Source organism: Leptidea sinapis, chromosome 7, assembly GCF_905404315.1.
Source record: "Leptidea sinapis chromosome 7, ilLepSina1.1, whole genome shotgun sequence".
Classification (NCBI taxonomy): domain Eukaryota; kingdom Metazoa; phylum Arthropoda; class Insecta; order Lepidoptera; family Pieridae; genus Leptidea; species Leptidea sinapis.
In genome coordinates this window covers 11,067,944-11,082,590 of record NC_066271.1, presented here as the reverse complement: position 1 = coordinate 11,082,590, position 14,647 = coordinate 11,067,944, and the positions used below count along the sequence as shown (strand labels likewise).

At 33.6% G+C, this 14,647-nt stretch overlaps 1 protein-coding gene across 3 annotated transcripts in view; it reads right to left on the bottom strand.

The window, feature by feature from the left end:
* The window catches only part of LOC126965238 (fatty acyl-CoA reductase wat-like), a 104,292-nt gene that overhangs the window by 34,952 nt on the left and 54,693 nt on the right, over nt 1-14,647 (bottom strand). For all 3 annotated transcript variants that reach the window (XM_050808729.1, XM_050808731.1, XM_050808730.1), the window contains exons 2-3: nt 11,485-11,743; nt 5,037-5,167 (exon numbers count right to left, since the gene is read on the bottom strand). In XM_050808729.1, the coding sequence (XP_050664686.1) occupies nt 5,037-5,167; nt 11,485-11,719 (366 nt within the window). In that variant the 5' untranslated portion in view covers nt 11,720-11,743. The remainder of the gene's footprint in view (nt 1-5,036; nt 5,168-11,484; nt 11,744-14,647) is intronic.

Here is a 14,647-nt window from a genome sequence, read left to right as displayed (position 1 = left end):
ACTAAATATGCAAAAGCATATGCGTTTGCATATAATCCGGTCTCTAGTTATGAGATACCTAATACTCGATGACTCGATCGTTTCGAGTCGTTTCGGAAATAACTACGTTTATGAAGCAAAGTTTCTTATCGCGCGTTGCGAAAGGGGGCTAGACGTTGGCTAGACGGAAAAAATTAAGACCAAAAGTTGTAACGACACTTTTTATTTATATATAAATAATTGACAAGTAACAACTATTCACATTTGACACAATTCTAAAATACATTGATTGTTTATTTTATTTATTTAGAGCGTTGGAAACAAGGCCAAACCAAACCAAAATACAATAAACGAATAATTAAATCATATTTAAATAGGTTTATAACTGCAAAATTACATTGACATAAAAGCAAAACATTATGACGTTTACAGTACCTTTTGATGTTATTGAAGATAAAACTTCTTTGACCATTACGTTGCGCGCGCACAACGACATCTAAAAATAAAAGTTTTCAGAAATTTTCTGACGTTTGCGATATCAATTATTGTTTTTTGGTTTCTTCGTCCATTATTAGGACAGGCAAAGGTTTCAAGCCAATACAGCCGTATACGTTTATTTTCAATAATTTATTTCACGATTTTTACAATATAATGTTCTTTCTACAAACGTAGAATAGCACGACGAAATAATAATTTTAAGTATTTGTTTTGTTACGCCAAAGAAGTATAACTTCTTGCGTGCAGACATAAGTACACACACACTTTTTTATTTTAGACAGTGGGATTCAGTGAAAATTGCCCATTTTTTTTTAGTAAATCAGTAAAAATAATATTTTTATTATAAGGAACTTCGGTCCTATCCGGTGTCCCACAACACCACACGGTTTTTTTTGTTTCGTTGGATAACGGATTTTAGGTATTTCGCAAATACATAGTTTTTATAAGTGTTTACGGTTTGACCCTTTACCCGCATCATGTTAACGACTAAGGCATTCTACAGCCGCAAATTTAACGAGAAACATCTTGTCTCACACAGCCACTTATTGAATTCAATAACCAGCTGCAGTTTTACGATACGACTTTGGGACCTTGAAGCTGACAGCATACTCCTATACTAAATAGCTTAAAGGTCAGTTACGTATCTCCAGGTGTTGCAGATGTCAATGGATTTCTTGCTTCACCACTTCCCATGATGCCTCTCATCCGGTTGCCCCAGCTTATACAGAATAATAAAATATTAACTATAATCAAGAAAATTAATATAAGCGAAATAACCAATCCTGTTGATTGGACTTTTTAAACGCTCCAGATGGAAAAGGAAAAATATTTATAATTTATCCCCTATCATGCTTAATTTAGTCTTAAATCTTTTCAATAGAGTTAGGGCAATATAACCCATATTGCAATACTTCCCCGGATATAAATTCAACGTTAAATTTTTAATCTTAAACTTCACTAAGCAATCTAACTATATATCAACTAACGTTGTATTAGGATTTTCCTGTAAATTATCGTTCAGAGGCTTTTGAGAAACTTTTCCATTTTCACGCAGGAAGCTTGTTTTACATTAGAACGTAGTTGCCTATCATCTGACGAGTTTACTTAGCCCAGAAGTGGGCAAAATTTTTTTTTATTTCTGGTATCAATATTACTTCTTTCATTTGTCTCCTTGAATTCATTTACATGTGTATGCGCATATGCTAAATCATCATATATGTTCGGTTGAAAAAAGACATAATTTTAAAAAGTTTAAATTTCGACTCTACGACTCCCTTGTTCCCATACTATCAGATCTTTACTGCAGCGCAAAAATAGAATCTCTCCAGTTCTAAGTATGTTTGCTCTGTTATATTAAAAAATAGTTTCATTGATTGTAACTACATATTATATTTCTTAAATGGAGTCTGTTAGGAGTAAGAAGTCTTTATTATATATGTTTTCATTAATATTCAATGAAACGTTTCTCCGCATCCCAAAACTACTTACACATATTATGGTTTAAAGAGAAAAGGAAGAATTATGTACAAGTAAATTAGATAAAGAAACACAAATTAAATTTATAAACAATATTCATTAACGATGCAGGACTTGAACCCGCGACCTCTGGCGATCCGTGCAAGGGCTCTTCCACTGAGCCAACCGTTCAAGTGACGTAACGTTCGTAAATCTTGATATGTCTTGTTCAACTCTCTAATTGTGGCTTCACTCACGGGATCTACTTACAGGAAAATGACTTATGATGTCGCGTTTTCAAATCTAAAGAATTTGTTTTTTTGTTAAAGTGACTTTACTTTCGGGTTCAGTCAATTTAATTTGTGTAATTTATCCGAGCAACAACAAAGTAATTGTAAACATGCATACGTGTATATTTACTATGATAGTTTTGATTTCGGACAAAAACATGTTTTCCATTGTGGAAAATTTAAATAATGAGTTTCAACTTCTATCAAGAGCATCTCTAAATTGTTTCAGTTTAAAACAAGACAACAACAATTAGTGGCAATATATAAACAAAACAAAAAAATGTAAACTAATAAGTGAATTTGATAGAAACTGTCATAAACATAACGTTAACACCAGGAACAGACATAAGCTTATAATGTCTACTACTCGGCTAATTCGAGTTAGTAGTATTTTGTGGGGCGATGTATATGCTTTTACAACAAGATCCCAGAAAATGTTCAAAACAAAAGTATGACGTTATTCAAAAGAATTGTTAAAAACGTTTGTGTGGTAAAGGTTACTATAACATAAATGACTTTCTTAATGATACCACAGATTGGGAATGGAGTGACCGGCTATTAAATAATAAGTTTAATTGTACAATATTACTTTGTAAACATATTTTTTCAATGAAAAACAAAAGCCCGCTGAGTTTGTTGCCCCCGTTATTCTCAGGTCTGAGGCATTCATTTTGGAATGGTTGGTAGTTTTTGACTTTCAATAAGTGATGTCACATCCTATTTTGAATAAAAATATTTGAATTTGAACAGTCAAAGGTTAATAATTATTAATATATAAATCGCAAATGATAATTATTAACACAATCCAAGTCTACAGAAGACTTAAAATTCGACGTTTCATATTGTGTGATAAAAACAATTAGAATTTATTAAATTTGCAGCAACCAAGTAATTTCTTTTGTTTTTAGACAACAACACTTGAACTTACGTAATAAAAACAGTTATTGAAGATATATCAAAACCTTGAGTACGTAATAAACATTTTTTCAACTCTGAGATATAAACAACAAAAATATTATTCTTCATACCAAACTTCTAATTTCATTTATTGGCATTTGGGAATAGCAATAATATAACATTTAGAATAATATTAAATATTTCCTGCAAACAATAAGACTCAATATATCATCATCATCAGTCAGAAGACGTCCACCGCTGGACAAATGCCAAAGATTACCACGATGATGGGTCCTGCGCTGCCCTCATCCAACGTATTCCAGCGATTTTGACTAGATCATCGGTCCATTTTGTGGAGGGCCTACGAACACTACGTCTTCCGGTACGTGGTCGCCATTCGAGGACTTTACTGCCTCCACAATCCATCATCCATCGGCCATCTGTCCGTCGAACTATGCGCCCTGCCCACTGCCACTTCAGTGTCGCAATCATAATATATATGACGGCATTATTACAATTTACAATTATTTGAGAATTGCATGACTCTCGATGAGAAAACATAAATAAAACAACTACAAACCGAAAAATTTTCGCTTTTTAGGAATTTTGTCGTAGCGCTATCCTGGCGTCTCCCAAACGTGCGAACGAAGAGATGCATATTCCGCTGGCGATTTCAGAATACATTTGATGAAATTGGCAGTTTGGGATAAATACTAAACCTTTCTTCCTACTAAATGGTATCATATTTTTGATTTGATCTAAATCGCATGAGCAGAATTTTATCTAAGATTATATTAAATTTGGAAATAGTAAGTCGTACAAGCGTAGTTTTTTACTATCTTAATAACTTTCTAAAAAATCATCAACATTGGATACTTTTTCAATTAAGGAAAGGAAAACGTTTTTGCTTTATAAAATATGAAGAACTGGACCTCTTCAGAGGGTCCTATACCACCCACTTGTTTTTGGTTTCCTTCACGGCTCTTTGCTGCTCCAAACCTACCCAATTGTAAGGAAATTTTGAAAGTTGAGTGGGAAGAAAATATTTTTTGTCGGTCTGTTTTAATTTTTCTACTTATTTTGTCGCAATTGTATACTAGGCTTCTATGGTTGTTTGCTCAACTGTCCTCCTCTTTCATAAAAAGATACCCTTTGCGCTTGCAGGGTCCCGGAAGATAATCTATTGCGGTTCCATTTCTCCTGCCGAAGGTTTTCGATTTTAGTTTCATTAATATCGTCAAGTTTAAGAAGTCCTGCTGTCAAGTATATATAAGTAGGTACTTATCGAGAAAAACCCTGACATGCATTTGAAGCTGCACATATCCTTCACAAACAAAGCACAATGCTTACGCATACATATAATATTTACTCAGGACGGTCTGTTTATAAAACAAATATTATTACACAATACACAATTATCATATTATTGCAGACTATGTCAACTTCGCTTTTATTAACTCTTTGTCTTTCTAAGTTTACATTAACGCCACTAAGTTTACGCTCTTGAGATGCTATCTACATTAATATTGTAAAGAGGTAAAGTTTTGAGTATATTTTTTCTTTTTTTAGACAAAGATGGATTTCGCAAATGTTCATCACCTTGTAAAAAACAAAATTGGAATACGCCCTTGTACCTATTACAATTCAGTGCCGCTCAGGATTCTTGAAAATTTTTGAGCGGCTAAATAACTTTTTAGTTAGTGAGGGCAGATATTTAATAAGAGGACTTTGTTAGAAAATTTTGGCGCTAAGCGACGACTTCTTGACTCCTCTCAAACTTGGCTAATAATAACAAGTGCTAATAAAATTAATGAAATACACGCGCGTTTTAATCGTTAAAAATATTCAATTTAGGAGAAAAAAGACTTAATTAAGCTATGTAATAAAGAAAAGTGAAAATCTATCATCTAATCTTACCGGGTCATCAAATATTTCTTCCATTCGACTGTAGATATCTTTGCCACGCTTCTGGCGAACTAACAGATACAGATTTTCTACACCCGGGCAGCTTCTCAGGAGTTTCTCCACCAGTATTTTGCCCAAGAAACCTAGAAAAGGAATTATTGCTATGAATCAAGAGTTAATAGTATTTTTTTTTAATATGGTCAGTCCTTTCAAATCACGCAGAGCATTTTTTACACCTCCGATTATTTGTACCTTCGTAGGATTGTGGTCTTCAATGTTTTCTTGTCTCCTTTTCTCCTGGTATATTTAAATTTCGTTTTAATTTCTAGATTTTTACCTTATTTTTAGTATGTTAAACAAGAAAATGAGCGTAACAATAAAAAAGAACGTACGGAAGTCAAACATGGCCTCGTACAAAAGCGCAAATTGGCGCAAATCACCAAATTGAAGGGATGTCAGAGTTCTATGGTACAGTAGTATTTGCCTATGGTAAGGAGTATACTGAACTTAGGATAAGTAAAATAATAGAAACAACAATCTGATAAATCTGGCATATCCGAGATTCAGATTATATATATATATACATACAAGAATTGCTGGTTTAAAGATATAAGATTTAAATTAATTTTACTTAAGCCCTAAATGCGGTTATGTATGGAGCGTTAATATAACTGAGCGGGGGATGAGACGCGGGCAGTTATTTTGGACACAATGCGCTGCGTAGAAATGTGAACACTCCTTCTAGTTATTTATGTATTCTGTGGGATAAAATAAGATGAATAATTATTAATTACAACACCACAAAAAGTCAGTTATTTATGTAAAGTATGACTTCGAAGTAATAAAAAAGTCAGTTACATATTTTAGGAATAATTACTAAGAATCCCACGGTTGCTCTTATAAAGAATCTTATAACAATATATAGTAGTATACGACCTAGTATTACAATAAGTTATATTTAAAGTAAAGGTCACAGTAAAAAACTTTACAAAACAAGAAAAAATGAAAATAAGGAAAAACAATGTTTTTCTGCTCAGGTCAGTTTTATCTCTTGCGTACGCATTTATTAGTTTGTTTTTCGATTCGCTTAAAATTACTTTTCAACCGACTTCAAAATCAAAAGGTTTTAAATTTTTAGCATTTACTGTATGTTTTGTTTTTATTAAGTTAAAATTCGTTTAAAATGGCTTTCCAACCGACATCAAAGGGAGGTTTCCAATTTTTTCTCCGCCATTTATGTCCGCCATCTAAAAATATGAAGTGATGAAGTAATTATTAAGTGATTGAAGGATTTCCTCAAAATACATTGCATTTTTATGATTTTTCAACAATAAATCTAGCACTGCGGTCTGAAAGAAGATTTTGTGACAAGGATTGAGAAAGGAATGCTGTAATAGTTTGGACACGTGGAGCGAATGAGTGAAGGAAGAAGGACTTATCAAATATATAAGGCAAGTGTGTGTGGGCAAGTCAGTCGTGGAAGACATTCGTCAACCAAATTCGGGACTTTTTGAAAAAAAGGAAAGGTACAAGGTATTGAATGTAGAGGAAGCGCGTGAGGTTTGATAGGATAGAAGCAAGTGTCATTCGGTTGTCTCTGCCTACCCCGATGGAATAAAGGGGGTGGGTGTGTGTCTGTGTGTCTGCAAAACAAGCATTTGCATACAGAAAACATTTGACAAAGTGGGATTCTTAAAAGGTATTTTTCACGTGTAGTGTTAATAAGTCAAAGTCAAATAAACTTACTGAATTTACCATGTTCGTAGAAAGTTGAGCTAGTGAGAAGAACATACAAAAAACTCAATGTTTAATGCATCCTTATCACTTTTAAGGCTTGAATTCATTGTTTGTGTAAGGATGTTTCGTGAACATGAAAGTCGTCATTTCTGTCATAATTAGTAATCGCATCCAACAAATAAAATGATTTATTAACTATAATAGGTCGACCTGGTACCACAAGCAGCACCCGTTCACGAGTTGACATGGACCATATAAAATAAGGAATATTGGAGAAAATAAAATAAAGATAACGATATTAAAGTAATAAATTTTATAGAAGCTTAATATAATAACAATAATATTAAACGGTCAGGTGTGAATTTATATAAAATTAATATATAACTAGCCATGTGGAAAGTAATTCATTTAATTTAGCAAAAACAAAATGGCGGACTACGTACTCGGAGTTAATAAGCTGGAAATTCATATGAGGTGTATGGGTTTTTTTTCACTTTAGCGTTCTAAAGGTTAAAATTTCGCGACTGCGTCGTAAGTTATTCAAGGTTATATTTCATAAAAATAGGTTTCTCGCGGACATCGGATTTTATTTAAGGCAAAGGGTATACAGAAAACATGCAAACAATGTGTTTTTAGACAAGTTTTATGGTGAAAATATAGGATTTGGAGCTATGAACACTACTTTATCCTGATACACATACCCTTAAGTCTTACTTGTAGGTTACTAATGCTTATTGTTGTTTAAAGTTAGTGCAGTAAACAAGTTTTTTGTCGGCATCATGCATTTGTTTAGTATACTACTATCATAAAAGTTGTTCTTATAGATTTTCCTTTTTCATGTAGGTACATTTATTCAGATTAGTAATCAATAATGAGGATTGTAAGCAATTAAGCAGTTTGCTCCTGTTAAAATGTTACATTTTCGACCCAAGAATTTTTAAAATATTGGCTTTGTTACATAGGAGCCGTGAACTCATATCGCTCAAGGTCGCCGGCATTTATTGTCGCCTTAAGACTTTTTCGAAATCATGTATTAGTTTATTGGAAGATCTTCCATTGAAGGAAAAATATCGGAAAGAAACTACACTCACCTTTGCTCTGTTCTTCCCTGGGACATAAAAATAATAGGGAAATCCCAGGTCAATGGGTGTCTTAAGAGGCGTTTAATGGCATTTACCAGTGGGAGGCTTGTTTTCCCAGGATGCCGGTTAGATTATGGGTACCAAAACAGCGCCTTTTTTCTCACGTGAAGCAGTAATGTGTAAGCATTTAATGTCGTGATAATGATGAGTGAAATTAATCAACTGGCACTGATTGGGCTTAAAAGGGCTTGAACCCAGGATGCTTACAAGCAAATGAGGCGCACAGTCGGCGTTGATTTGCGGAAAATTACTCGTAAATATCTTACCTGCCTCTGTAAAATGTTATTAAATACAATGTATCAACTAATAGATCATACAAATTATTTATTTTAATGATATTTTAATGTATGAATAACTTAATAGCTATTCACTGACATTAACAGTTAGCCTTGCATCTGCAGTGAGTGACGTTGAACACGCGTCCGTTGCATCCTCCACAGTTTACGTCATTAACGGCGTATGAAAAAAAAACCAAACATGTCTCAAATTTTCTGCTCATATATAACAAATGCTTTTATCATTCGAGCGAACCTAGTTATGGGGTAAAACCGAAATACTTTCGTGGCCATATTTCGATGCAGACATGATTTTAGGACTATTTACGCAAAATATACATGGAGCACACTGAAAGTTTTGCACTTTTAGCTAATCGGAATTACTTGAATTTCAAATGTTATATTTTTTTAAGCGTTGCAACCTTCTTAGTAACAAAAAAAATAATTGGCGGGTAATCATTTGTCAGTTGTTTTTATCACACATCAAAGTTCCACGTACGCAACGAAAATGGAATTAAGTCGAAAAGATTTCAGAGCGATGATTTTGTATGATTTTAAAAGTTCGCTTAGAAAAAGTTATGAGTCACACACTTTTCAGACAACTTTTGGAACTCATTCCGAAGTGAATGACCGTGAATATGACTATAAATTCTACTTATAATTTTGGATATTATGTCGTTGTAAGAAGAAAACATTAAAAAAATAAAAAATATTAAATTTGAATTTGGAATCTGTCATTTTTATACGATTGTTAATTCAGTTTTCTCATTTTGGCGCCAATACATTGTACAATATTTTGCGATATTTAAAATAAAGAGAACCGAATCGCTGTGATTGCATAACACAAAGTAGGTGTGGAGCCAAATGCAATTTTTCAAACTCTACATACGCTTGGTATTAGTCAAATGTTTGTGTACCATGCTATTAATAGGTACAATGAGACCTCCTCTGTTTGTGACAGAAATAGATCTGGCCGTCCACGTAGTGTTCGAACGAAAAAGGTGGTCAAAGCAGTAAGGGAAAGAATTCGAAAAAATCCTGTCCGAAAGCAAAAGATTTTAACTCAGGAGATGAAGATAGCACCTAGAACCATGTCGCGTATATAATAAGATGACTTAGGACTTGCAGCTTATAAGAGACTGGTCATTTCTTAATTGATCATTTAACAAAGAATAGGGTGGTTAAATCGAAACTACTGAAGCGATACGCAAAGGGAAGTCAAGAAAATTTTTGTTTACTGATAAGATTTTTTTTTTATTTTTACTTTATTTATGCTCAATTCTCTAAGGAAGCTTCCCAATTAGTCGACAGAGTGCAACGTTGGCACTATCCGACTTCAGTGATGGTTTCATGGGGTATTATTAGCTATGAAGGAGTGGCTGAGCCATACTTTTGTGAAAAAGGTATCAAAACATCGGCACAAGTGTATCAAGATACTATTCTTGAAAAGGTAGTGAAGCCCCGCAACAACGCCATGTTCAAAAACCAAGAAAGGTCCTTCCAGCAGGACTCGCTACGGGTCATAATGCTCGGTCTACGCAGTCTTCAGTAATGATAATTGAAATAAATCTTACTACAAAATTCAAAATCCCAATATTGTATGAATTAAATATAAAATATTTCTCTAAATTACATATGGTAAGGTTAATAGCTCATAATAGCTAATTTCCGTATAGATAAAAGTCATAATTCAGAATAAATATGATTATATGTTTGAAATTTATGAGTAGCAGGCGCGATACAACGAAACATTGCCAAAATTTCTCAACACAAAGTTTCTTTACGCTTTTCTACTTGATTTTTCTACTTGACACAAAACCAACATTATTTTTAAATAACTTACTTAATCAGTCTAGCGAAACCCTCTAAGAAAAAAGCGATTCACTCGATTGTATGAAACGTGCAGTCATTGATAGATTGACAGATGACGGCTATAATCTTGTAAAAAATGGAAATACCCAAAATCCACTACGTTTTAAGCAACTGTTCGCTTTCAAACTTAGCCGGATTATACTTCGTCGACATATTACTGTAATATACTATTTCAAACTTATGTCAAATCACTGCAAGTTTTTTACTAAAATATTTAAATATTTACTTAGGCAGAACCGCCTCTTATTACGTAGTATTTACATCCTCTTTGTCCTATATCTCTGTGTTTTGCTTTTTTGTTTTTTTATGTGCAGAGTACTTCAATAAGTGCTGAAACGACTTAGTCAAATAGTATCCAAAAACAGTAAGCGAATAACTTAAAACAGTCGACCCAGAGTATTTGTCTTCCATTTAGTTTCCCAAAGTTGTTCCAAAATGGGCCATCTCTTTGTACGTTTTCTACATATATATTCATTCCACATATACATTGCGCAAAAAAACTCAACAATGCGTGCGTTTGTGTGTATTTATGTGTAGATAAGAATAGAAATACATTTATTTACCATGGGGAGTGACAATAGCATAACATATTGTAATAACACTTGGTTAACGTCATCAAGCTAACATCAGTTAGTAAAGGGGCATTGACATGGGGAGAATAGCTGATAAGAAACTCCCAGCCCATTTTTTACGTCACTTAACAACTTAGCCTATTTAATATAATATTATACAATATTAGTAGCCTTCGCAGAATCAGACAATAACCATGCATCATTATCCTCTATATAATCTACTATACTATAGTAAGCCTTCCTTGTCAAAGAAGCTATTTGTGTGTATCTGTATTTATGTAGAAACCATCCAGGCTTTCATCGAATCAGAAATGTACAATAAACCAAACATAGTAACAAAAACCCTTTGGCTGCCACCACTTTGGGAAGTCCTATCGCATTTGAAAGTTAATGGTCTCTCAAGTCACACTCCAAAGGTATTCTGATCACATATCAAGGCAAACTTCATAAACCTCTAGCTAAACGTGACGGCACTAAGCAGTGAAACTTTAATCTCACAACTAGCCCAAAATACGGAGTAATACGGAAATATTCTATGTAATATGGAACTTTACGGCTAGCCCTCCCATCCGTATTTTCCTCCATTATCCAAATATTTTGAGTTTTCTTGAGTGTTAATACCGCCAATATTCGTCTTCAAACAATTCGATACGTGTTTCGCCTCTACACGAGGCATCCTCAGCAGATGTTGACTCACCAAACTCTGGCACGAGACTGTCAGTCTCGAACGAATGTTGGCGGGATCAACACTCAAAAAAATCAAAACATTTGGATGATTATGGATTGACGTAAAATAGCGCCTACTTCAATAAAATTTCCTCCATTAAGTTAAGCCATACAATAAGAAAAGATAATTTATTACCTGTAGCTCCAGTAATTAGAACATTTTTCCCATCGTAAAATCGTTGTATCTCCGATCTCGCTAGATTTTTCTCATTCATATTTGAATCGATTATTTTGTTCTTCGAGAAATCGATGCTCATAACATCGACGGTTTTATCGATAGTTTCGGCACTATCGGGCTGCAACATCTTCCTGCACTTATCCAAATCGCTTGACACTTCGCGCGCTATGTCACTGTCAATCCTAGACGCCATTTGTTCTCTATTGTGTTGACATTTCTGTGAACAAGAAACAAAGAATAAGTAAAACTGAAATGTTTATACAAATCATACAAATACTCCTAGTAGCCTGCTTCAACCTGACATTGACTTAATTTACAAATTTAATTTGTACCAAAAATTTTGGAGGATGCGTGACTCGAACTGGCGCCTTTCGAGCTACGTCTGACCCAACCGTCCGAGTAACGCATCTAATGTAAATCTTGGTGTGTCTTGTTCAACTGGAAGTGGGATACAGAGAGTGGGAGGCTCCTTCGTACAGGATGCCGGCTAGATTATGGATACCACAACGGCGCCTATATCTGCCGTAAAGCAGTAATGTGTAGACATTACTGTGTTTCGGTCTGAAGGACGCCATAGCTAGGGCAAATGAGACATAACATCTTATGTGTCAAGGAGACGAGCGCAAATGTAGTGCCTTTCAGAGTTTTTATGTTTTTCGAGAATCCAGAGCGGCTGTATTATAATAGGCAGGGCGTATCAATTACCATCAGCTGAACGTCCTGCTCGTCTCGTTCTTTACTGTCATAAAAAAAAACTCTCAGGTTGTGGCTCCATATACAGGATCTACTTTACAGTTTTGCTTAACCCCAATATTTGCATATTAGGAAATTGACTTGAGATGTCTCTCTTTAAAATCTAAACAATATGTTATTTTTATGTTATATCTCTCACTTCTGGGATTAAATAATTAAAACCATATTTAAACTTAAGATAACTCATAATATTTAGGCTGGGTTGCATTATATTAGCTGTTATTGTTAAGGTTTAAGTCAAATTTACAGTCAACAGTAACGCTGACTTTGACATAGACTGCGGAATGTGTTGCACCATCGTATCCCTTGGCATAGTTAAAGTTAATAAATAATGGTTAAAAAGAAACTAAAAAACACGCTTTTTATAGAAAACCGAACTAAATAATAGAAAATATTTCCTACTTTTCAGTTTCATCGATATATAAAAGCGTGTATTTTTAGTTTTTTTTAACTATTATTTGCATTGTTGAATAAAATATTCTCTTTGTTATTAGAAAATTAACTAATATTAGATAAATCGGGTGAAGAAAATTCCTGCAATATAACGATAGAATTATAATGAAAATTAAATAAATAAACAAAAATCTTATTTTTCAAATTAAAAATTTAAAAACTTAATCAAATTAATGTATTATCATCCGTCATCGACAAATCTACGAAGTTTGAACGAGATCTGGCCGTTTAAAGTGGGTCAAAATCGCGCCCAAATGTGTCGGTTACAAACAAACATACATACAGGTGAAGCTGAAAAGTGAAATATTAAGTCAATATCGAATAATTATTTGAAACTTTTGTCAGGTCGCTCTTTAGATATTTAACGTTAACAATAGCTTTAACCGGCGAAGATCGGACTGTTACGATTAACAGTTAAAGTTATAACTTCTTTGCTTAACCAGTATTTTAACAGGTTTGTTATTGCTAATGTTGGTTGACCACTAACGAACCCAGCCTTAGATAATTATATATTTACGAAAAAAAAAAACGCCTTAAAATTTAATGAATAATCATTCAATTTACTGATTTCTTGTCAACAGAAAAGTTAGAGCAATTATGTTTTTTTTTTTAATAAGTAATGTTATCATCGTTATGTTATTTAACATAAGCTTTAAAATAAGACTGATGACAAAAAAAAATATATTCGTAAACTTGATGACTTATAAGCTGATAATGGCTTGCAATATAATTGTATGTTTCCTATGTATGGGCTTGTAAAAACAATTGATGCGTTCAGAGTAATATCCGCCTTCGATGCCTTGACCGAGGCGGGTTAAACTAGCAAGGTTGCGACTCTGTATAATAAACGGTTTGCAAAACACGAAACCCATACTCTGTTAGGAAGTAAACATGCTTTTATGAGATTTTATGGATTTTTTACAGGCACCAGCCACCCGCACGGACAATGAACCAAGTTAGGATGCTCAATTGCAAGAACAGGAGTTCCCATATTCAAATTCAAGTATTTTTATTCAAAATAGGATATGACATCACTTATTGAATGTCAAAAACCACCCATTCCAAAAATAATGCCTCAGACCTGAGAAGAACAGGCGCAACAAACTCAGCGGGCTTTTTTTCAACAAAAAATATGTTACAAAGTTATATTGTACAATTAGACTTATCATTTAATAGCCTGAGGGCGGTCGTTCCATTCCCAATCTGTGGAATCATTAAGAAAGACATTTATGTTGTAGTAACCATTACCACACAAACGCTCTTTAACAATTCTTTTGAATATCGTAGTACTTTTGTTTTGAACATTTTCTGTGATCTTGTTGTAAAAGCATAGAATACACACACAAAAGACTTACTAACTCGACTTAGCCGAGTAGTAGGCATACAAAGTTTATGTTTGTTTCTCGTGTTAACATTATGATTGTCACTGTTTCTAGCAAATTCGTCAATGTGCTTATGCATATTAATAAGAAAATTTAAAAAAATGGGGAAAAAAATTATTAAAACACCCAAATATCTGACCAGCACCGCGGTTGCATTTTTATTAAGACAAAAGTTAATTCGTAGGCTTCAAATATATTAAATTCATTTGCATGTTCGCAACTGTGGAAGCAAATAACTGAAATATATTTTTTTTTTGAAGGTATACATCTTTTGGCGCATTAGGGAAAAATTATCAGAGTGAATTTTTACAATGCGCGCGCACCCACCGTCACACAAATACGAAAACCTGAAGTTAGCTGGTCACCTAGACCAATTGTATCATACTACACCTAACAAGCCTCTTGTAACTACTGAAACACAAGTAATTACAACGAAAGTTAAATAAATTTCAAAATGTTATGTATATAGTTGTAAAGTAGAAAAAAAAACAATTTTGTAGTTGTATAAAAAAATAATAATTTAATGTAATTTC